The following is a 24,897-nucleotide window of genomic DNA, read 5'->3' on the forward strand; positions in this document are numbered from 1 at the left end:
CTAGGATGGCTGGTATTTTCTTTCAGAAGTTACTCTGTGTTTAATGATTGCTGTTTCTTATGGAAAACACTAGAGGCCTGGTGCACGAAATTTGTGCACAGGGGCGGGGAGGGGGTGTCCTTCAGCCCAGCCTGCACCCTTTCCAATCTGGGACCCCTTGAGGGATGTCCGACTGCCTGTTTAAATGGACATCCCTCTCACAATCCAGGACTTCTGGCTTCCAACTGCTCGCCTGCCTGCCAGCCTGATCACCCCCTAACCACTCCCATGCCAGCCTGATTGATGTCTAACTGCTCCCCTCTGCCGACCTAGTCACCCCTAACTGCCCTCCCCTGCAGCCTTGATTGCCTCCAACTGCCCTCCCTTTCAGGCCTGGTCCCTTTCAACTGCCCTCCTTAGCAGGCCTGGTGCCTCCCAACTGCCCTCCCCTGCTGGCCATCTTGTGGTGGCCATCTTGTGTTCACATAGGGGCAGGATCATTGACCACATGGGGTGTGTGTGTTGGAGTGATGGTCAATCTGCATATTACTCTTTAATTAGATAGAATAGAGGCCTGGTGTACAGGTGGGGGCCAGCTGGTTTGCCCTGAAGGGTGTCCCTGATCAGGGTGGGGGTTCCCTTGGGGTGTGGGGCAGCCCAAGCGAGGGGCCTGTGGTGGTTTGCAGGCAAGCCATGCCCCCTGGCAACCAAAGAGGAGGCCCTGGTATCTGGAATTTATTTACCTTATACAATTGAAACTTTATAGCCTGGAGTGGAGCCAGGTCTTCTGCTCACTCAGTGGCCAGCAGTATCTTCTATAATTGAAACTTTGTAGCCTGGAGTAGAGGCCTGGGCTGGCCAGGGCGTGCAGAAAGCTTGGCTTCTTCCATTGCCAGGGGCAACCCTAGCCTTCCATTCTTTCCAGCTCTATGGTGCTGCCATTTCTGTTTGGATTTATTTACCTTCTATAATTGAAACTTTGTAACCTTGAGTGGAGGCTTAGGCTAGCAAGGGCAGGTGGAAATATTGGCTTCCTCTGTTGCCTGGAAAACCCAAGCCTCCCTCCTGTTCTCTGGGCTGTAGCCATCTTGGTTGGGTTTATTTGCATACTCGCTCTGATTGGCTGGTGGACGTGGCTTGTGGGTGTAGGGGAGTGATGGTTAATTTACATATTACTCTTTTATTAAGTGGGATTTGCTTCTATTGTTGTACCTCATTTAATTCTGATCCTCAGCCTTCATACACCCACGTGGGAATTTCTAACTAAGATGAATTGTTTAGGTATTTTGGTTCAATTTAAGTGTCAAAGGACAGCAAGAGTTTGGTTGGGAATAGGAATATTAAAGAGGCTAGCCTTCTGTTTTCACAAGAGCCTTGCAGGTTAGGCATTAGCCACATTTTACCAATGAAGAAATTAATGTCCTGACAAATTACCTGCTCAGGTTTCACAGACAAGAAGTGTTAGAACCAGGATTTCAAGCCAAGATGGCCACACCCATGGCCTGTGGTCACTCCAATTGCTCTGGTGACTAAAGTAATGATCCTAATCACATGACAGCTCTCTGCTGCTACTGCTGCTCTTGCTCCCTCACAGGGCCATGCTGCCATTGGGTCTGCTCGTAGCCACATTCTTTCTCATCCACTTTTTAGCCCTTAGCTCTTCCTTGATGAGCTCTGTTTCCTTTCCTACTTTTACCTCCTTCTAGAATTAGGGTATTTCCTGGCTTCTCCTCTCCTGCCAACACTCAAAATTACTTTTAATCTCTCTTCATCGCTAGATGATGAGGTGCACCTTGTTGAATGAATCTTAGATAGAGATTTCCCATGATAAATGCAGTTTCTCTAACAAATAGCATGATATATATGTGAAGCCAATGGTTGCTTTTAGCAGACTGTTTCTGCACAAAACAAGTGTGGGTCCTTGCCGTACTCTGAAATCTAGGATCAGCTGATGCTCCTCTCAGAGAAGGCTAGAGAAGTGCCTGGATTTTTAAATCTACAATGGTCTGGAAGTGTCGTCACCACTCTAGATTGTGCTTCGCAGTTGTCATCTTACCACATATAAAAAATGTTACCTACAGTCAAATGTCCCTATATTTAAAGCTACTCCATGTTCCTTTGTTCCCTTTCTTTAGTTAAAAGAAAAAATATATTTAAATGATTAATATTTTAGTACTAAGAACATCACAGAAAAAAATGGTGAATTTATGCTATTGCTATAGAAACAGCAGTAAGAGAAATGAGCATAAACCTTGCTTTTAAATGATTCAGTTATTCTATTTTAGACCATTGGTGCATTAATAGACATTCTCTTTTAAGTAAATAAGAAATGGAACATCTGTCAATGTGGATTTTTACTTTACATAAAGACTTTATTTTAACCTAAAATATGCCATATAGAAAAATAAAGGTTAAGTGGGTCTTAAATGCTAAATCTGTTCAGAATTTATGCAGATGTTTCTGTGAATATATTGTGTCTAGGCACAGCATTCATGATTTTGCTATATATTTGTCCAATCTTCATTCAATTAGTATTTACTGAGCACTTCCTGTGTGCCAGCATTCTGCTAGATATATTGCCACTGTCCTCATATTCTGGAGGAGAGGACAGAAGAAGAAAAAAAAGTAAATAAAATAGTTAACTTTGATGAGTATTCTGAAGGAAACAGGCAAAGGATCAACCAAGAAGATACCTACTCCTAGATAGGGTGATAAGGATATTTAAATTAAAGAGGATGAATAATTAGCCATTTGAAGAGTAAAAGGAAGAGGACACCCACAGAAAGAAAAGGCCTGTGCAAATTCCTGTACAAGAACACACCAAGTGTGAAACAGAGCAGTAAGGAAGAGGTACAGTGACATGAATGAGAGTTCTGTGTGTGCTGATTAATCCCTCTTCCCCGACTCCTGATCCATGCACTGCCTTCTCAAACTCCTTTGACCTAAAAGCTTTCCAGCCAATGGGAAGTGCCAGCATATCAGAGGGCAGGAAGAGAGAAACCAGTGTCTTCCCTTTCTTTCTGCCAATAATCCCTGCTGTGAATTTCTAGTTGCCCTGTAAACCTAGGAATGGTACTGGCTGCCCACTGTTTTAATTTTTGTTATTATTTCCTTTGTTCATTTCCTCAAGCCCCACACCTCCATAAGGAGTTATTTCATGACAGTCTTTACATTTGTATCATGTGGATTGAATTCTGTCTCCTTTTACATCCCTGACTATAAAGCCTGGTGATTTGAGGCATGGTAATTTAGAGACCTGGTAAGCTAGGAATTTAGATTATTTTATTGAAGTAGCTTGAAGTCACTGAAATATGATCCCCACTTAAGATGTTCACTCAGGCTGCTCTTGAGAATATTGACTGGGGGAAGGGAGGAGTAAAGAATGGGAGCAGTGAGTCCAGCTGGAAGGCTGTTCAGGTAAGAAAAGGTGATGCTTGGGCCAGCATGGTAGTATAGAGATGGATAAATGAGTGAATTCAACGTAAAGTGCAAAGAGGACATATTGAATTAAGAGTGACTCTTAGATTTCTGGTTTGAGCCACTGGGAAATGGTGACTATTTGGGACTTAGGGTTCTTGCCTTTATGGGTTTCATAGAAACATCTGCTATATCCAGGAAAAGATTCAAGTAAGTAGATTGAACTGTCAACATAAAGATAACATTTAAAATCAGAGTTGGGAGTGCAAATATTCCCAAGGAAAAGAATGTTTAAAAACAGTAGAAAAGAGAAGACAGGAAAACAGTTTAAAAACAGTAGAAAGAAGTCTTTGGAGCTATTTGAAGGCACATTTTAATTCTTCTCAAAATATTGCTTTAATAATATATAAATCCAGCTTTAGAAAAGAGCAAAATGAAAATAATGAGTGCTTCATAAATCAAATGTGAAAATGCTAAGTATTAGTATACTTCTCCCCATAATATAAGCTTGATATATTTTTAAAGAGCAATAGTTCTGGGCCTTCTAGGAACACTGCCTTATTTCTGCTTTGAAAATTGACACAAATACAGCTCATGTGGCCACTTTACCCTTGTGCTGGAAACTTGTGAATTGACTATATAACTAAATGAGTTAATTTGCCTCCTCATCTCAAGCTCTTATTTCTAGCCAACAGGATTATGGTCAGGTGGTGAATTCTGCATATTGTCCAACTTAATTGGGAAATGTGTTTACATTGATAAGCTCCCAGCCCAATTCAATTGAAGGAAAGCTTTCTACTTTCACCTTCATTTACCAGAATTAAAAAAAAATTAAAGAGTGTATGAAAATGGCACCAATCTGTTACCAATAATGCAATCTGTAATAACCGAATCCATTTGCCATTTACTTCAGAGCAACCATCACAACCTGCAATGATATATTTCTTGGTGTTCTTTCGGTCCTCTACAAAGGATCATCCTCTGACTTCGAAGACTTAAAGATTTTATAATATGGACCTCCAGATTGTGTGTTACAGCATTGAACTGTCGTCTGTAGGATCCATTAGAATGTTATTGACAAAATGTCCACTTCCATTGAACTTAGCACTCAATAAGCCACTATAAGTAAATTGTGGTGCTCTTAATCTCGAAGGATAGTCTATTGATTCTCCACATGACTATCGGCCTAGCAGAATGACCCTAGCTATAGTTCCCTTGAGGTACTGAAAAAATGTCGCATAATGTCTTTTTTTGAGGTACCCTGAAGTAAATGATTTTTTAAACATTCTTTTCTGTGTATTGTTGTTTGTGTAGGATATTTTATTTCAAATAGTTAACCACTAGTCACTCCTTTGTACTTATAGGCTTAAGTGCTTCTACTTATAAATTATATTACATAGTAAAAGCAATCCATGCATATAATAAGAAAATTTGGAGTCATTCTCCAAAGGTAACTGCTTTTAAGTTTGTGAATCACTACAGAGATTGTGTGTGTAGGAGTGTGTATGTGTAAATGATATTACAATCCTTTTTCCCACAAATAGAATTATACTATTCATACTGCTTGGAAATTTGTTTGGTGTGGTGAAAGTTGGGCTTTCTACTTTATCCATCTTGGAAATCTTTCCATATAACTACGTATTAATCTGCCTCCTTTTTTTGAATAGCTGCCATGTGTATCATTTCATGTTTATAGCATAGGATACTTATCTCTAGATAGACCCTTCTGATGGCCCTCACAGTTTTCCTGTTTCTTGGTTTTTCTATTGATGTTATAATGAATATCCATGCAAATGTATCTTTAAGTACTTATGAAATCTCCTGCATTTAAAGATATTTAAGATTTTCATGTAGAAATAGAATAGAAAATAATACTTAAGGAGTCAGAATTGTCTACACTATAGTGATACATTTAGGTGAGCAGAGGTGAGGGGGAGAGAAAATCTAAAGAGTACATACATGTTGGAGATGTTTAAGGACATCTGATGGATTTCCCCAGAGTTGGATACTGTCAAATTTTCACGAACACAACTTACAGCAAATTTTTTAAAAAGTTTTCAGACATTAAGTAATTGGGAAACTCCAATAATCAGTAGTATTTTATATTGAAACTTGAGCATTTTAACTGATTTTTTAAAATATACTTTTTGTGGTACATATTATTTATTATGGTCTTCAGGAAGTGATCATTTATGATGGTATTACTCAGTTGAACAGAATAGTCAATTAACTGGAAAAATCAATACTCTAACCCTGTGTATAAACAAAAGAGTACAGTGCCTGGGTTAGTGTTTTCTAAAAGGTAGGTGAAATTCATTGGCAATTTATGGGAAAGTGTATTTTGGGAAGGTTAGGAGAGTGTCTTAGGTATGAGAGTTCCTTAATTTGAATTCTCCATTCTATGTTAAAGATTGTTATCTTTTAAAGTAAGCAGTTTATAACCAAACTGAGAGAGGTAAGTGTTGCTTGAAAATGGATGATCTTGAAGAAAGAGAAAACCCAATTAATTGGAGATAATAAATCCATTAAAAGCATACATCTGGAAAAGTAATACCCTATATTTATAAAGCACTTAACAGTTTCTAAAGTATTTTCATTTCATTTTCTCAACACAATGAACGAATAGATGTTATTGTCCCCAATTTGTAGGTGAAGAAATTGAGACTCCAACAGGTTGACTCTAGTTCCTGTAACCCTTTAGTAATAAAGATGTAAATATTACTGCATTTGTTTCTTATGGGTGCCATGACAAATTACCACAAACTAGATGGCTTTCACAATAGAAATTTATTGTCTCACAGTCTGGACGCTAAAAATCCCAAACCCGGATGTCAGCAGGTTTGTTTATTTTTAAAGCACCAAACAAGAATCTGTATCATGCCTCTCCTAGCTTCTGGCAGTCACCAGCAATCTGTGGCATTTCTTAGCTTATTGATACATCACTCCAATTTCTGTGTCTGTTGCCACATGGCATCCTCTCCCTATCTTGTCTTAATTTTCCTCTTTTTTATGAGGACACCAGTCATTCACTTAACATCATGTTTTCAATGTTTATTCATGTTGTAGCATGTATCTGTGATTAATTGTTTTTGTACGAGTAATTAATAGTATGGATTTTTATTTAGTCGTATTTTGTTTATTCACTTATAAGTTGATAGGCATTTGGATTTTTTTTACTATTATTAATAGTGCTGCTTTAAGCATTCATATGAAAATTTTTGTGTGAATGTGTTTTCAGTCCTCTTGAGTGTATACCTAAGAGTGAAATTCCTAGGTCATATGGACTACAAAATTGTTTCAAAATGGCTGTACCACTTTATATTCCCAAAAGCAATATCATCATCAGTAACTCATGTTATTAGTCTTTTTTATTATACCCATTTTAGAGTTAGTAGGTATGATGTGGTATTTTATGGTTTTGATTTGCATTTCCATATTGGCTAAACAATTCTGGTGGGACATTTGAATATACAAATGCAAAGATAATAATTTACACCTTACCTCACACCATATACAAAAATTAGCTCAAAGTTGAATGTAGATCTAAAAATAAGTTAAAAGTATAAAACTTCTAGAAGAAACTAGAAGGAAATTCTTATGACCCTGATGGACTAGGCAACACACTTATAGATAAGACAACAAAAAGGATAAATTGGACTTCATAAAAATTAAAAGGTTTTTCATGTCAAAACACACCATTAATTAAATGAAGGCAAGTCACAGACTGGTGAATATATTTACAAATAATATATACTAGTATGATAAAATGAATTCCTGTTCATTAATAAGAAAATGTAGCACACAATTAAAAACTTGGTAAAAAATTTTAATAAGCATATCATAAAAGAAGATGGACGAATGGCTTAATGATAATCTCAACATAATTTGTCAATTGCAAAATGCAAATTGAAGCCACAAGATACTACCTCATACTCACCACAATGTCTGTCTTTCTAGGTATGTACCTAAGAAACATGCAAACAGTATGTACACACACACAGCTCTTAGTACCATTATTTAGATAGGCCAAACCTGGAGACAGTTTACATCTCAGATGGTAAAATGGATGAACAAAATGCCACATCCATGTATTGGAATACTATTCCTTAGTAAAAAATAATATGTGCTACATATGGAAAGAAGTCAGATGCAAAAGACTTTGTATTTTTTTTCCATTTATATCCAGAAAAAGAAAATATTTAGAGACCAAAATGAGATTAGTGATAGGTTGGGGTTGGGGTAAGAGTATGATTGATTGCAAACAGCCACGAGGGATTTTTGCAAGGGGATTGGGGGTGGGGGCGGGGCGGTAATGGGAATGGAATGTTCATTAACTGAATTTTGATGATTTTCGCATAACTCCTTAAATATTCAAGTGTACACTAAAATGGTATTTATGGAATGTAAATTATACCTCATTAAAGCTGTTTTTAGAAAGGGAATCAGACGGTATTCAGGGAAGATTCCAAAGCACCAGGTATTAATTTAAAAGCATTTGCGAAATATGCATTGTAATGAATGTTAAATATTTTTTAAAGGGCTACATTGTGTTTTAATAAGTATCTGAAAGCATCTTAGGTTCATAATTACTAATATTCTTTATTAAGAATAAAAGAATATTAAATGAATTTAAACTTCAGCCAAAGAGATCCAGGAAAAAAACTAAAGGAATAAAATTTTCTTTGGTAATTGTGAAGCATAGGAACAAATGTGGAAGGAGACCTTATGCATGGAACCTCTTTTATATATGTTATTTTAAATTCCAGTACACAGCCATAGTAGCTATACACCTAAACATCATTGCATATATTTAAATATACTACTTTGTAAATTCACTCTTTCTTCTAATTATACTGACAGTTATTTGGTAGCATCGCTGAAAATGTGCATTCAAATTTGTGGGGTTTTTTTTTAGGTTATAATTTAAAAATACCATTTTGGCTTTAGGAAAAAATGATTCTAGTTAATGAATCAAATCATTAGAAGTCTGATCAGTTTTGCAAGTTCATTCTGATCTTAAATGAACATTCACAAATGTTTGTAACTGATTGTTCATACAGAAGAAAAGTAAATGGGTAATCTGAAAAGATGAGGTTATCTGTACTCTTGGGTGGTTGTCATCATTTACTCAAATACTCACTGAGGTTGCCATTGTGAAAAATTGTCAATCAAAGATGAAGATATAAAAGTGAATTGAAAATTGAATTGAAAAGTAATTTTACTTTCAAATGGTTTGCAAATGTAGATATTAAGTTTGGAATGAATGTCGTTAATGACCATAGCTGTGAGAATTATACACCTGCTGATCTCTAGAATATTATAATAAATGAGGTTGGTTTTCCTGTTGACTACCCCATTTTTTCTCAATATGGTCTTATTACTTTTTCTATCACATTGCTGACCCCTAGTTATAAACGCCCACTTAGAGATATAAAAATGTATGAGCTCATATGTTGCCTTTTTTTTTTTTAGTATCTTTAAGTGCAGGAGAAACGATTCCAGTGTTGCTTGTCTTTTCTGCTTTGTTAGGTCACGGTTGATTTTAGATGGTGAAAACCAAGCCTATAATACAAGTAAAGAGCTGTTTTACAAGCAGCCTTCCTTCCAGCAACTAAATTGTCCCCAAAAAAGACATATGCATAATGAAGCTTTTAAGTAGTCACACATATATTTATATATTCTCTCTCATGAATGACTAATTTTAATTTTTTTAAAGTAGCAATTCAGCTTGCTTTTAGAACCATTTAAGCTTAGCATACGATTTTATTTTCCCTCCAAAACCAACTCTTCCTAATTATGAGGAAGGGAAGGTTTGCATATTTATTTTTGCAAAAACAGTAGAATAAATCCTCATCACCATATGAGTGGCTTAATCCTGATACCTCTGACCTAAGTTGGATAAATTTAGAAACTCATCCAGTGATCATTAGATTTAACTGAGAACTCTTTTGTGCACACTAAAACCTGTCCTCCATGAGGGCAAAGACATGCCACACACTCATTGTAAGCCTTACAGCTCAGGGGGCCCACCTCTCTTATATTAAAAAGATCCATTATAAAGAGGAACAGATCTTTCTTTTGAATTTTCACACAGTCCTCAGGAGTATTCTGCCTGGAATCCTCTTCCTCCAGATATCTGCATGGTTCCAACCTTCACTTCATTCAACTCTTTGCTCAAATGTCACCTTCTCTGGAGGCCTTTTCTAACTACCTTTTCTTTAAAAATAAAACTTCCCACCCCACCTCTCTCTATCACTTACTGTACTTTGTATTGTTGTTTTTCCATAGGCTTTGTTGAGGGCTGACATATCACATGTGTACTTACTTGCTTGCTGACATACCACATGTGTACTTACTTGCTTCATGAGAGCAGGGATTTGCTTTATTCGTTGTGATATCCCAGTATCTCCTTTCATGTTTGGCACCAAGTAAGTGTTCAATAACTAGATGATCAAATGTATCACTCCAGTAGGGCTTCCATAAGGGCAGGTCAGCAGATATTTCCCAATTAACTACAAAACTCTACCTGTGTGAGAGCCTTGTGATAACCAGAATGTGGTCTCGGCTTCCAGGAAGCTTACAAGCTAGACGAGACAGATTGCAGACAAGTGTGGAAATATGCTATGATGATTAAGTGCAATAATTTTGAAGCCAGATTTTCTGGATTCGAATTCTGGCTTTTGAGAAACTTTTAAACTCTAAAATGGACTTTGAAATAACAAAATTCTTAGTAACCCTTTTAAACTCAATCAGAATGTTACTAGGAAGTGGTAAAACTGAACTTTATGGAACTGCATATTATTCACCCATGAGAACAAAGGAAAAGATTTGCATATTTGTATCAGATTATGACCCATAAAGTGTATTGCAGTTACTGACCTAGAACACCAAGGGGAAATGAAAAAAAATCAATATTAGAGGTCAAAAGCATGCTGTGATAAGTCAGAACAGAATGTGATTATTTTTAATTTGTGAATCTGAGTAGTTTTCAAAAAGGAGATAGCATTTTAACCCAAACTGTGATGGATGAATATAATTTCAGTAGGCATAGTGACAGAAGGGGCTCTCTAAGAGAAATGCAGAAGCAAAGGCACAAAAAATACAAAAGGATGGATTATGTTTAAATAGCAGTGAGCATGATGGTATTGTTATTGTGGTAGCTCATTCCACTGTTCCATGTCAGATCCTCTGAGTCGTCCTCTGATTTCTGTTGTAGATTCATTGGACAGTTTGGTGTAAGCTTGCTTGGATAGCGTACTATAGTGCCACCAGGAATACTGGGATGTTAAGGCCACCAGAGGCAGCCTTAACCACTGGGCTTTGGGAGTCAGTAGGAATATACTCCCTGCTCCCACTCCTCAGGTGGACAATTCTGAGAGATGTCTCCAGACATCCCGGTGGAATGGAGGCCTACAGTAGTGTCATCGACAGTGTGTCCTTAATCTTAGCTTCTCTTCTTTTGTTGTCTCCTTGTCCCTTCTACCTCATTCCCGCTTCATAGAATCCCCTCCTCCAACAAGCTCTTCATACCTATGTCCTTTTAACACACTCTGCTTTTGAGGATTTGCTTCCTAAAGAGGCTGCACACATAACCAGGAACAGGAAATAGCTCAAAGGGTTAGATTGTCCCACAGATTCACAGGAATCAGAGATCTCAGCCAGGAATGAAGCGCACGTGAGCAGAAAGAGATCCAGGGCTACCACTGCAGCTCTCCAGCACTTTCTATCTTCACTTTGGCCCAGATTTAACAGATGACTTCTCTGAGCAATGCAGGCATTCCTCCTTTTATTGCCCTTCAGTTCATTGGGCTTCACATTCACAGATACTGCCTTTTTTTTTTTTTTTTTTTTTTAACAAGTTGAAGGCAAGACCCACCACCAGCAAAATGATTACAACTCTCTGAAGGCTTAGATAATAGTATTTTTCAGCAAAAAAGTGCTTTTTAAGTAATATATGAACATTTTTTTAGTCATAATGCTGTTGTGCTCACTAGACTGCAGTATTATGTAACCATACCTTATATATGCACTTGGAAACCCCCCCCCCCCCAAAAAAAATGGTGTGACTCGCTTTATCAAAGTATTTACTTTACTACGGTGGTCTAGAGCTGAACCTGCAATATCTCTGAGGTATGCCTGTACCTAAGAGAGCAGTACCTAAGAGAGTATCACTCACCCAAAAGGAGCTGTTACATTTATAGTTTGTGTGACATTTTCAAAGGGACCCGCGCCCCAAAAGTGCAGTTTTCCCATGTGCAAAATAGAGAATAAGCATACTACCTGCAACGAAGGATTGTTCTGAGATTTAAGATAATGTCTATAAAATATGCTAAAAGCAGCTAAAGAATGGTTATTTTTCCCTCTACTGGAAATCATACTAGGTAATGATTTTCATGCCTTAGCTACTTCCATATCTCTGTATTGCACTACTAAGGCATTGACTGAATGTTAGTTGAATGAATTAATGGATCAGGAGGAAAAGTTAAATAAGAGACCATAAAGTCGAGCAATTCTTAGTAATGATGGGCTACAAAGTGAGACTGTTCATATGTGGAAGAGGTTAGATTTAGATTAAATTTTATTCTCCGTGTGGATATATAAAATTATCCAGACTGATGTCATAAAAGGAAATTGTGATACAGGTGCTAAATTGCCCAGAAACATGATAGATTGTGCTAAAGGTCAATAGATGAAAAATCAGTCTTGAGTAGATTTAAGGGAAAATAGATTTTAATGTTTTAAAATATTAGCATCAAAGAAATTCAAGTGCATATAAGCAACTTACTAGTCATATACTGAATCATATAGTGTCATGTTACATTGTTTTTTAAAGAAGAAACTTTACAAGTATGTTCTCTGACCACAATGGAATTAAATTAAAAGTCAATAGCAATGCAATATATTATATAGAAAAGACTATACTCTTTGGAAATTAAACAGCACACTTCTAAGTATTCCAAGACCCAAAGAAGAAATCACATGGGAAATTAGAAAATATTACAAGCTGGGGAAAAAAAATACAACATATTAGAATTTGTGGGATGCAGGTAACATAATGCTAAGAGAAGACCTTTTACTTTTAAGAGAAATGTTTAAAATTAATGATCTAATTTTTTATCCTAAGAAGCTGGTGGAGAGGGTGGGGAACAAATTAAATCAAAATAGTAGAAGGAAATAAATAATAAAAATAAAATCAGAATCAATAAAGTTGAAAACAAAGACGAGAAATTTTGCTCTAGCTCCAGGTGGCTCAGTTGCTTGGGGTATCATACACCAAAAGAAAGGAAAAAAAAGGAGGGGGGTTATGAGCTCGATTCTCAGTCAGGGCATGTGTGGGGGCAACAGATCCATGTTTTTCTCTCACATTAATGTTTCTCTCTTTCTCTCACCCTCTCTGCCTCCCTCTCTCCAAAATCAATTTTTTAAATCTTAAAAAAAAAAAAAAAAAAAAAGAATAGAGAAGTTTTACAAAGCCAGTTGTTTCTTTAAAAAGATCAACTTTATAGCAGGAATTATTAATTTAAAAAGAAAGATACAAATTATCATAATGTCAGGAATGAGAGAGAGAGGATACCCCTACAGATCCTATTGATGTTAAAAAGATAATGATGAGGAAAATATAACTTTATGGCAATAAGCTCAACAGTTTTAATGAAAAACACAATTTATCAAAACTGAAATAAAAATTAGACATTTGAATAGCCCTATAATCTATTAAAGAATTTAATGTGTAACCAAAATCTTCCCCCAAAGAAAATTTCAGACTTGAATGAATTCTGTTAACATTTAAAGAATAACTAGCACCATTGTAAACAAATTTTCCAATAATAAAGGAGGAGTAAACACTTTCCAAATCACTTTATGGAACTATATTTTGGGGATGTGTGAAAAAAAAATTATTTTTCTCAACTCCAGGTGGTAGAAAACACTAAAGTCCATGATCAGTGGTGCATGTCACTCTCCCCTGGGCCTTCCTCAGGGCTCATGTACGTTCTGAGGGCAAGTGGCTGTGGCCAATCCCCATCCAAGAAGCCCTTGCCCAGATAAGGTGACTGCACCCAACTCAGACCCCCTGCAGACCCTGCTCTGACCCTGAAAACTCCATAGAGAAGCCCAAGTCCTGGGAACCCATTACACAAAATGTCCAGGTACCCCCTTCTACCTCCTGTGTTCAGGTTTGGATTCCTGGAACTGGTGCACACCCGCTGGGTGAAACTATGGGATGGCACTTCTCTGAGGTAACAAGTGACTGGAGAGAAGGGACTGCAGACTCCCACCCAGGCATCCCCTCACCCTGGTCTGGCCTTCAGCCACCCTCAGATGTTGGCTGACATAGGCAGTACAAGAAAATTACAGACCAATATCCTCCATGAACATTGCTATAAACATCCTCCAAAAAAAATGCTAGCACAATTGAAAATTCTGTCAAGAACACTAGTACAAGGCTGGTTTCACATATGAAAATAAATCATATGGACAGAATAAAGGAGAAAAACAATAGGATCATCTCAATTAGGGCAGAAAAAAATCATTTGACAAAATATCACACCCTTTTCTCATTTAGAAAAAAACAAAAACTAGAAATAGAAGAGAACATCTTCAATTTGATAAAGGAAACTTTCATCTAACATAATATTTCATCGAAACATACTGAACACTTTCCCCCTATTACCAGGAACAATGCAAGGTTTTGTATTCTCACCACTTCTGTTTAGTATATGTTGGAGGTCCTAGCAGTAATGTGAGAAAAAGAAAGAAAAGGTATAAAGATTGGGAAAAACAGATATAAAAGTCTTTATTCACTGAAGACATGATTATTTATGTAGAAAATCTTTAGGAACCTGCAAAACAGCTGTTAGTATTTAGGAGTGAATTAAGTAAGGTCACATGAAACGAGGTCTATATATAAAAATCAATGGTATTTCTTTATATTAGTAACATTTGGCTGGTAATTGGTATTTTCAAATGCTTTTTCATTATGTCAGAAAATATACTTAGGAATAAATTTAACAAAAGATGTGCAAAACTTCCAAATTGAAGACTGTAAAACATTGTGAAATAAATTAAACAAGGACTAAATAAATGGAGAGATATATCATGTAAATTGATTAGGAAACTCAATATTGTTTCTCCCAAATTGATGTCTAAGTTCAGCACAATCTGAGTTAAACTCTCAACACCTTTTTTTTTTTTTTTTTAATAGAAAATAATAGTGTCCAAAAATCTATATGGAAAGGTGAGGGCCAAACAAACCTTGGGTGGGGAGGGGGAACTTGAAGAGTTTTTTTGAACTAGTTTTAGTTTAAGACTTACTATAAATCTATAGTAATCAATGCAATGTGACATTGTTATAAGAATGAACAAATGGTAAAGTAAAACAAATGGATAAGTACAGTCCAGAAATAGATTCACACATACTAGTATGAATGTATAGTCAATTGATTTTCAACAAAGTGCCAAGGCATTTCAGTGAGGAATATCGTGCTGTGATGACTGGTTAAACAAACAGAAAGAAATAGACCCACACTCAAAACTACCTCACATAGTACACAAATTAATTAAAGATGGATCATAGACTAACTATAAAAACTAAAGATCTGGAAAGAAATAGGAAAGTATTTTTGCAACTTTGGGATAGGCAAGAATTTTGGAGGACATAGGAGGCACAACTATATAAAAAACTAGAGGCCCAGTGCACGAAATTCGTGCACAGGGGCGGGGGGGATGGTGTCCCTCAGCCCAGCCTGCACCCTCTCTAATCTGGGACCCCTCGAGGGATTCTGATTGCCCATTTAGGCCCGATCCCATCAGGACAGTCAGACATCCCTCTCACAATCCAGGACTGCTGGCTTCCATCTGCTTGCCTGCCTGCCTTCCTGATTACCCCTAACCACTTTTCCTGCCCGCCTTATCACCCCCTAACCATTCCCATGCCAGCCTGTTTGATGTCTAACTGCTCCCTTGCCAGCCTATTTTCCCCCAATTTCCCTTTGCTGACCTGGTCACCCCTACAGAGTTGATCACCCTTACTGCCCTCCCTTGCAGGCCTGGTCCCTCCCAACTGCCCTCCCCTGTTGGCCATCTTGTGGTGGCCATCTTGTGTCCATCCACATGGGGGCAGATCTTTGACCACATGGGGCAGCCATCTTGTGTGTTTGAGTGATGGTCAATCTACATATTACTCTTCTGTTAGATAGGATAGAGGCCTGGTGCATGGGTGGGGGCCGGCTGGTTTGCCCTGAAGGGTGTCCCAGATCAGGGTGGGGGTTACCTTGGGACATGGGGTGGCCTAAGTCAGGGGCCTATGGTGGTTTTCAGGCCATCCACACCCCTCAGAACCCAAGTGGAGGCCTTGGTATCTGGAACTTATTTACCTTCTACAATTGAGACTTTGTAGCCTGGAGCAGACCAAGCCTTCTGTTTGCTCCATGGCTGCCGCCATTTCTGTTGAAATTTATTTACCTTCTCTAATAAAACTTTATAGCCTAGAGTGGAGGCCTGGGCCACCAGGGTGTGTGGAAAGCTTGGCTTCCTCTGTTGCCAAAGAAACCCATACCTCCCTCCTGCTCTCTGTGGCTGCAGCTATCTTGGTTGGGTTAATTTGCATACTCTCTCTGATTGGTGGGTGGGTGTGGCTTGTGGGTGTAGCAGAGGTATGGTCAATTTGCATATTACTTTTTTATTAGATAAGATAGTACTGGAAGTCCTAGCCACAGCAATTAGACAAGAAGGAAAAATAAAAGGCATCCAAATTGGAAAGGAAGAAGTAAAACTTATTATTTGTGGATGAACATGATATTGTATATAGAGATTTCTAAAGATTCCACCAGAAAACTACTAGAAGTTATAAAACAATTCAGTAAAATAGAAGGATACAAAATAAATATACAGAAATCAGTTGCATTTTTACACATCAATAATGAACTATTAGAAAGAGAAACTAAGAAAACAATCCCATTCACAATTGCTTCAAAAAGAATAAAATACTTTAGGAATAAATTTAGCCAAGGATGTGAGCGATCTGTATTTTAAAAAGTAGAAGACACTAAAGAAAGAAATTGAAGAAGATACAAATAAGTAGAAGCATTTACCCTATTTATGGATAGGAAAAATTGACATCATTAAAATGTTCATACTACCCAAAGCATTTATAGATTCAGTGCAATTCCAATCAAGCTGCAAATGGTGTTTTTCACAGAACTAGAACAAATATTATAAATTTTATATGGAACCACAAAAGACCTCAAATAGCGAAAGCCATCTTGAGAAAGAACAAAGTTGAAGGAATCACACTACCTGATATCAAGCTATAGTACAAGGCCATAATATTCAAAACAGCTTGCTGCCATCATAAAAACTGATATATAGGTCAATGGAACAGAATAGAGTGCCCAGAAATAAACCTGTACCTTTATAGTTAGTTACTATTTGACAAGGAACCAAAAACATACAATAAATGTGGTTGGGAAAATTGTACCTATTTTTGCCACAAAAAAAAAAAATGAAACTAGACCAACTAACACCATATACAAGAATAAATTCAAAATTTATTAAAGACTTAATGTTAGACTTAAAACCATAAAAATCCAAGAAGAAAATAGGCAGTAAAATCTCGGAGATTTCTCATAGCAATATTTTTTCTGCTATATCTCCTTGGGTAAGGGAAACAAAAAACAAAATACATCAAACTAAAATGTTTTTGAACAGCAAAGAAAACTATTAACAAATGAAAAGATAACCCACTGACTGGGAGAACATATTTACCGATGTATCTAATAAGGGTTAATATCTAAAATTTGTAAAGAACTTATCAAACTCAACACTAAAAGTTTTAAATATGGATAAAGGGCTTGAATAGACACTTCTCCAAAGAAGATATATAGATGGCCAATAGACATATGAAAAGGTTCTCAACATCACTAGTCATCAGATAACTGCAAAATAAGACCACAATGAGGTGTCATCACACACCTGTCATAATGACTATCATCAATCAACAAACAGGTGTTAATGAAGATGTGGAGTAAAGGGAACATTTGTGCACTGTTGGTGATAATGCAAATTAGTACAGCCACTGTGGGAAGAAGTGGAGTTACCTCAAAATTTTAAGAATGAAACTGCCTTATGATATACTTGTTCCACATCTGAGAATTTATCTGAAGAAACCCAAAACACTAATTCGAAAGAATATATGCACCCCTATATTCATTGCAGTGTTATTTACAATAGCCAAAATTTGGACACAGCCAAGTGGATAAAAAAGCTATAACACATTTACATGATGGAATACTACTTGGCAGAAAAAAAAAATCTTATCCTTTGTGACAGCAGTTTTCTGGATGGAACTGGAGGGCATTATGCTAAATGAAATTAGCTAGTCAGAAAAAGACAAGTATCATGTTATTTCACTTATATGTGGAATCTAATGAACAAAATGAAAACTAACAAGCAAAATAGAGACAAGCTCATAAATAGAGGCAGGCTAACAGCTGTCCAAAGGCTGGGGTCTTGCAGGGCGGAGGGAGATGCGGAGGTGGAGGGATTGAACAAAAAATAAAATACTCATAGACACAGACAAGAGTTTGTTAATTGGAGGGGGGAAAGGAGTTGGGAAAGGTGTGGGCCAGTATATGGGGGTGAAGTGATAGTAGAAGGAGACTTGACTTGGTGTGGTGAACCGAATACAGTGTGTAGATGATGTGTTGTGGAATTGTGCACCTGAAACCTGTGTAATTTTGTTAACCAGTGTCACACCAATAAACTCACTTAAAAGTAGAAAAGAAAGCTATGTTGACTAAAAAATAATTACACTACAAATATTCAAATTAAATATTTTCTCCTTTGGGAATTGCTAATTGTAGAAAATTAGCAGTTGGTGCATGTAGACAAGGTTGTTAAAAATAGGGGGGAAATTAACTATACTCCAATAAAAAGATAGCCTTTCAGGAAGCATCGATTCTATCTACAATATAACAGCCTGAGACAAGTTTGGAGGTTTTAAGCCTGCAGTGTTATCTCTGAGACCTAGAGGAAGCAGAACATAAAAATGAGCTCCTATCAATTTGAAGAAAACCTAATCTTTCTGATCATGGCTATTCTCTAAATCTATTGAAGATGTTCAAATTCAGTGTCTTTGGTATCACTGCAGGTTGACCTGAATAGTGAGCAATAAACTTGTGTATTATAATTCTGGTTTGAAGATATGTGCTTAGGAAGTGAAACCGACAGTCAGTGTTTTGTGTCTGTCTCTAAGCAGACTAACACCCTATATAAAATGACAGGTGCATTTTTAGGGAAAGAAACCCATAATGTTTTCTTATTTAGTAGGTGACAGTATGTCCCAAGATAATACAAACTTAAGGGTCTGGAACAAGCATGGTTATTAAAGGCTAGCAGTTTCTCAGCTCATACAAATTGAATTCTTTTCATAGGCTGGCAGGCTGGAAATCTAGTATAAAGTACTGAAATAAATTAGCATATTGAGTGAATTTATACATTCAAGCTTGTGAGCACTTTGAATTTAAGGAAGAAATTTTATTACTTCTTGAAAGAAAAAAAGGCAATTCTTAAATTCTGTGTTTGATCTCCCAGTTGGAAAGAGCCTATACGATAAATTATATCATTTTCATGATTATCCAAAGACATGGTTATTATACTGATGGAAATCTTTCTCTCTTTTTTTCTCTTTCTTTTTTTCAGAATTACTGATTTAGGAAATATCAAAAGAAGATTGTACTTATCAACGGTCCATAAAGAACTATCCTCAACCCCTCTCCATGCAAAAATTCCACTCTTCATGATCAAGCGTAAAATTGTAAGTGTCACATGAACTTTGCTTAAAATATTAAATTCAATTCAGCAAATATTAATTATGTGCCTAGTCTGTGTATAAGACACTTTGTTAAGTGCTATGATTGTATAAAGGTGAATAAAATTCATACTCTATTTTTCTCACATGAAAATGCTTAAAATCTACTAGTTAGAAGAGTATAATTATTTAAATATCAGAAATAACACCAAAACTGTAATGGGAAGGATAGTCGAAAGGCAAGGTGCTATTGGTACTGTGAAAGGCAGAGAAATCCATCTGCTTTCAGGATGCGGAAAGGTTGCATGAAAAAGATTGCATGCTTGCACTTAATGGACTTTGAAGGATTGTAGAATTTTAACAGATAGAGATAGAAAGCCAGTCATTCCAAGCAGAAGGAACAATTTGGGGGCTGGAAAGTAGTACATATTTTGGAGAACAGAGAACAATTGATCATTTTTAAAAACTATATTTTTAAAAAATAGCTTTTAGGAAAAATCAGTCTTATAACGGCCTGGAATAGGTTTCAAATTTTATGTCTGTTGTATAACCTCTGAGAGCTGAAGCAGCATATACTGGTAATGTATGCATAGATAAGCAATAGGCTATAGATTAAGAAACTTGTGCCTGTTATGACTGACTAGTCTCTCAAACTTCAGTCATTTTAATACCTCTATCATGACTTCCATGTTTGTGTACTACTTGTTCTAATATGTATTTAATATTTTCCTTTAAAAATCTACTCACTTTGGGGAGGAGGGGTAGGCTTAAATAAATTTATTTTAAAAGACAACTTTAAGCACCTACCCTAAATGCATAGATACAAATGTAAGGAATCGAAGCTCATGAATAATTGGGTAACTATGACATCAACAAAGGAAACTAATAAAGCTTTAATAACTGATCCTAAGTAAAAGCAATCTATGAACTCTCATATAAAGAATTCAGAATATTCATCTTAAAGATATTTAGTGAATGAACTTCAAGAATACATAGACAGAAAACTAAATGAAATTAAGAAAATAATGTATGAACAAAATGAGAAGTTCAACAAAGAAATAGAAACCTCAAAGAACATCAAACAGAAATCATGCAGCTGAAAATTACAGTAACTGAACTGAAGAATTCAATAGAGAGCTTCAAAAGCAGATTGAACCATTTAGAAGAAAAAAATCAGTGACCTGGGAGATAGGATAATTGAAATTATTCAGTCTGGGGAGTAAAAAGAAAAGAATGAAAAAGAGTCAAGAAAGCCTATAGGAATTAAGGAACACAATGAAAGAATATTTGCATTATGGGAATTCCAAAAGGAGAAGAGAAAGATAAAAGGACAGAGACAGTGTATTTAAAGCAATAAATTTTCTAAATTTAGGGTGAGAAATAAACATCCAGTTCCAAGAGGCTCAAAGGATCCCAAATAGGTTGAACCTGAATAGAGCCTCACAGAAACACATTATAATTAAATTGTCAGAAGTCAAAGAAAGAATTTTGAAAACAGCAAGAGAAAATAGAGAACTTACATGCCAGAGACCCCCTCATAAACTCAAGTTTTCTCAACAGAAGTTTTTCATGCCAGAAAAGAATGTGATGACATATTCAAAATATTGAAAAAGAAAACTGTCAACCAAGAATACTTTACCCAGAAAAGTTGCCCTTCAAAAAATGAGAGAGGGATACTTTTCTAAACAAACAAAAGCTGAGGGAATTCGTTACCATCTTACAAGAAATGCTAAAGGGAGTTCTTTGAGTGGAAATAAAAGATACCAATTAATATTTTAAAAGCACTAGAGGCCCAGTGCACAAATTTGTGCACCAGTGGGGTCCCTCAGCCTGGCCTACGGATCAGGTTAAAACTAGTTCTCCAACACCCGCCCGCCCAGGGGTTCCAGATTGTGAGTGAGTACAAGCCAGGCGGAGGGACCTCACTGGTGCAAGACCGGAACTGGGGAAGGACATGGGGGAGGAACTGCGGGAAGGCTCCAAGGTATGTCCAGCCTGTCTTCTTCAGTCTTGATCGGCTAGACCTCAGCAGCAAGCTAACCTACTGATAAGAGCATCTGCCCCCTGGTGGTCAGTGTACATCATAGCAACTGTTCGACTGATCAGCTGTCTGCCCCCTGGTGATCAGCGCACGTCATAGCAACTGATAGAGCAGTCTACTGTCTGCCCCTTGGTGGTCAGTGCACATCATAGTGAGCAGTTGAGTGACCTTAGCATATCATTAGCATATTACACTTTAATTGGTTGAATGGACGACTGGACACGTAGCATATTAAGTTTTTATTATATAGAATAAGAAGGCAGTATAAAACTCACTGGTAAGGGTAAATACATAATCAGAGTTGGATTCTATATAGGGTAATGGTGGTATGTAATTCCTTTAAAACTCTAATTTAAAGTTCAAAAACAAATGTAGTAAGAACAACTATCACTACAATAATCTGTTATTAGTTACACAGTATAAAATAACCTAAATGAAAGGGTGATAAGAAGTAAAAGTGTAAAGCTTAGGAATTCTACTGAAGTTATTAGTTTTAAAAAGGGTGCTATAATTTTAAGATGTTTTATGTAAGCCTCATGGTATCTGCAAAAGAAAAACCTGTAGTAAAACAAATAACCTAATGTAAAAATGGCCAAAATGCCTTTACAGATATTTTTCAAAGAAGACATATGAAAAGCCAACAGATATATGAAAAGATGCTCAACATCACTAGTCACTGGGGAAATGTAACTCAAAACCATAATGAGATATTACCTCATACCTGTTAAGATGGCCATCATCAAAAAGACAAAAGAAAAGAAAAAAAGAGCAAATGCTAGTGAGGATGTAGGGAGAAAAAAAAAAAAAAAAAAAAAGGAACTCTGTTACACTGTTGGTGGGATTGTAAACTGAGACAGCCACTATGGAGAATCCTCAAGGAAATTAAAGATAGAACTACCATATGGTCCAGCAGTGTCACTTCTGGGAATATACACAAAGGAAATGAAAATATTAACTTAAAATATACTTGCATTCCCATGTTCATAGCAGCATTCTGTACAATAGCCAAGACATGGAAACAAACTAAGTGTTAATCAACAGATGAATGGATAAATATGTTGTGTGTAATATATACACAGAATATTTTTCGGCTATTAAAAATGAAGGAATCCTGCCCAGCCAGCTGGCTCAATGGTTGAACGTCAACCTATGAACCCAGGAGGTCACAGGTTGATTCCTGGTCAGGGCACATGCCTGGGTTGTGGGCTCCATCCTCAGTGTGAGGTGTGCAGAAGGCAACCAGTCAATTATTCTCTCTCATCATTGGTGTTTCTATCTCTCTCTCTCCTCCTTTCCTCTCTGAAATAGATAAATATATATATATATTTTTAAAGCGAGGCAATCCTGCTATTTGTAACAATATGGATGGACCTTGAAGGCATTATGCTAAGTGAAATATGTGAGACAGAGAAAGACCAATACAATATGACCTGACTTATATGTGGAATCTAAAATAACAATAACAACAAGATTCATAGAAAAAAATAGAGCAAATTTGTGCTTACCAAAGTTAAGGGAGAGGAAGGAGCAATTGGAGAAAGGTGGGCCAAAGGTACAACCTTGCCAATTATAAGATTAAAGAGTATTGTGGATGTAATCTATAGCATGATGACTATAGTAAACACTGCTGTGAGATATAGGAAAGTTGTTAAAAGAATAACCCCTAAGAGCTCTCATCACAAAGAAAATATTTTTCTTCTCTTTTAATTTATCTACATGAAATGATGGATGCTAAACTTATTGCACTAGTCATTTCAAAATATAAGTCAAACCATTATGCCATACACCTTAAACTTATACTGATATATGTCAGTTATATCTCAGTAAAACTGGAAGAAAGTAAAAAGGAAAACTTTATATGTCTTACAAATGGAAAACCAATGTAAATTTACAAAAATATAAAATGTAAGCATCAAAATAAACATACTGAAAACAAAACAATAATTAGTTTTTTTTTACTTATAGTAACTCATTTAATCCTTAGATCAGTTGCAGATGGTTATGACTGCCATTTTTCTTGAAAAAACTGAAGCTCAAATTGATTTAGGTAACTTGCTTAAGGTTCTGAGCTAGTGAGTGAGAAAGCAAGATCACGTTCCAGCTGTAATTCCTTCTCTACCTTACCACCTCCTCTTCCCCTTCCACCCGTCCTCTCGCCTGATATCCCTGTGATGGGAATCTTCTGAAGCTCAGAATAGATGCCCAGGTTTGGTTGCACCGGTGGTAGGCCCAAGTGCCTGCCATCTCTGTCCACACAGCCTCACTTTTCAGCCCACTTGGTTTCTAAGGGCCACACCAGTGTGAAGTGACAACCCTATTGGTGATGGGAACTCTTCTGCTCTCCACTTCCTGTCCTCGGAGTCATTTAATGCCACTCCTGTGTACCACTTAAGATCACTTCACAAATGGTGCATGTTCCACTCTTTGAGAGCCACTGTAGTAGAGAAAAGGAAGCCATTTAAACCTTTGGTTTGGAGAGGAAAACACGGGTCTTTATTTTGAGAAAACTAATCTGATAGTGATATTTGGAGTGATTTGAAAAGGGTAGAAAGTAGAGATGAGAAGAACATTTGCAATAATCCAAATCGGGGTTAATGAGGACTAGGGCTGCAGCAGTGAGGAATGGATGTGAAGCAACATCAGAAGCATATAAGCAAATGAGCTAAAGCATCTGTAAGGAGACCTCTTCCTTGTCAGGTGGCACATGCTGAGAGAGCAGGAACCAGTGAGCTGTGAATCACAGGCGAGTGGTCGGGGAAGAGCCCTGTAGAAGGATGCCTGAGCTGGGCCTTGGAGGAATTGGAGTTAACCAGTTTAAGTGAGGGAGGGTTCCTAGAAAAAAGGCAGAATTAAGAGTAACTGCATGATTCTACATTATTATTGACTATATTCCCTCTGCTTTGCTTTACATCCCTGTGAATATTTTTATAACTGGTAATTTGTACTTCTTAACCTTTCAACCTTTTTCACCTACCCACCCCCCAACTCCCTTCCCATCTGGTAACCATCAATTTGTTCTCGGTATCTAAATTTGTTTCTGTTTTGTTTATCAGGTGTAAGATGTGTGTGTGTGTGTGTGCGTGTGTGTGTGTGTGTGTGTGTGTGTGTGTGTGTGTACACACATATACTATGTCCTACACCTGAAACTAATATAATATTGTATGTCAACTATAATGAAAATTAAATTTAAAAAAAAAGAGTAGATGCATGAGATGTGTAGGCAAACCCAATAACTTGGTGTTGCTGTAGACAGGTCAGAATCATACATAAGTTGTAAGGTTGTGGAGGTAAGCAGGGGCAACCCTCTGGCCTTGTATTTCTAGCAGGAAGCCTGGACCGTTATCTCACAGGGGATAGGGAACCAGGGAAAGGCTTGCAGCAGGGCTTCACATGGTCAGGTTTGCATTTTAGATAGAACATCACTTTGGAGGATGGGTGGGAAGGATAGAACTGGAGACCTGCAGGACCAGTTAAAACCACTCAGCCATCACAAGAAGGTAAGCTCCATGCGAGCAGCGGTTTTAGTTCCATTTTGTCACTTTTGTATCACCAGTGCCTCTACCAGTAGCTGGTTCGTCCAAGCACTCAATAAATAATGTAAGTGGGTGGATGGATAATGGATGGATGGATGGGCAGATGGATGGATGATATA

General features: G+C 37.0%; 1 protein-coding gene across 5 annotated transcripts in view; it reads left to right on the plus strand.

Annotated features, from left to right (window-relative positions):
* Positions 1–24,897, plus strand: part of CFAP20DC (CFAP20 domain containing) — a 207,228-nt gene that overhangs the window by 57,709 nt on the left and 124,622 nt on the right. For all 5 annotated transcript variants that reach the window (XM_036430673.2, XM_036430678.2, XM_036430677.2 and 2 more), the window contains exon 5: positions 19,096–19,210. In XM_036430673.2, coding sequence (XP_036286566.1) covers positions 19,096–19,210 — 115 coding nt within the window. The remainder of the gene's footprint in view (positions 1–19,095; positions 19,211–24,897) is intronic.

Source organism: Pipistrellus kuhlii, unplaced genomic scaffold, assembly GCF_014108245.1.
Source record: "Pipistrellus kuhlii isolate mPipKuh1 unplaced genomic scaffold, mPipKuh1.p scaffold_m20_p_11, whole genome shotgun sequence".
In the NCBI taxonomy this organism is placed as follows: domain Eukaryota; kingdom Metazoa; phylum Chordata; class Mammalia; order Chiroptera; family Vespertilionidae; genus Pipistrellus; species Pipistrellus kuhlii.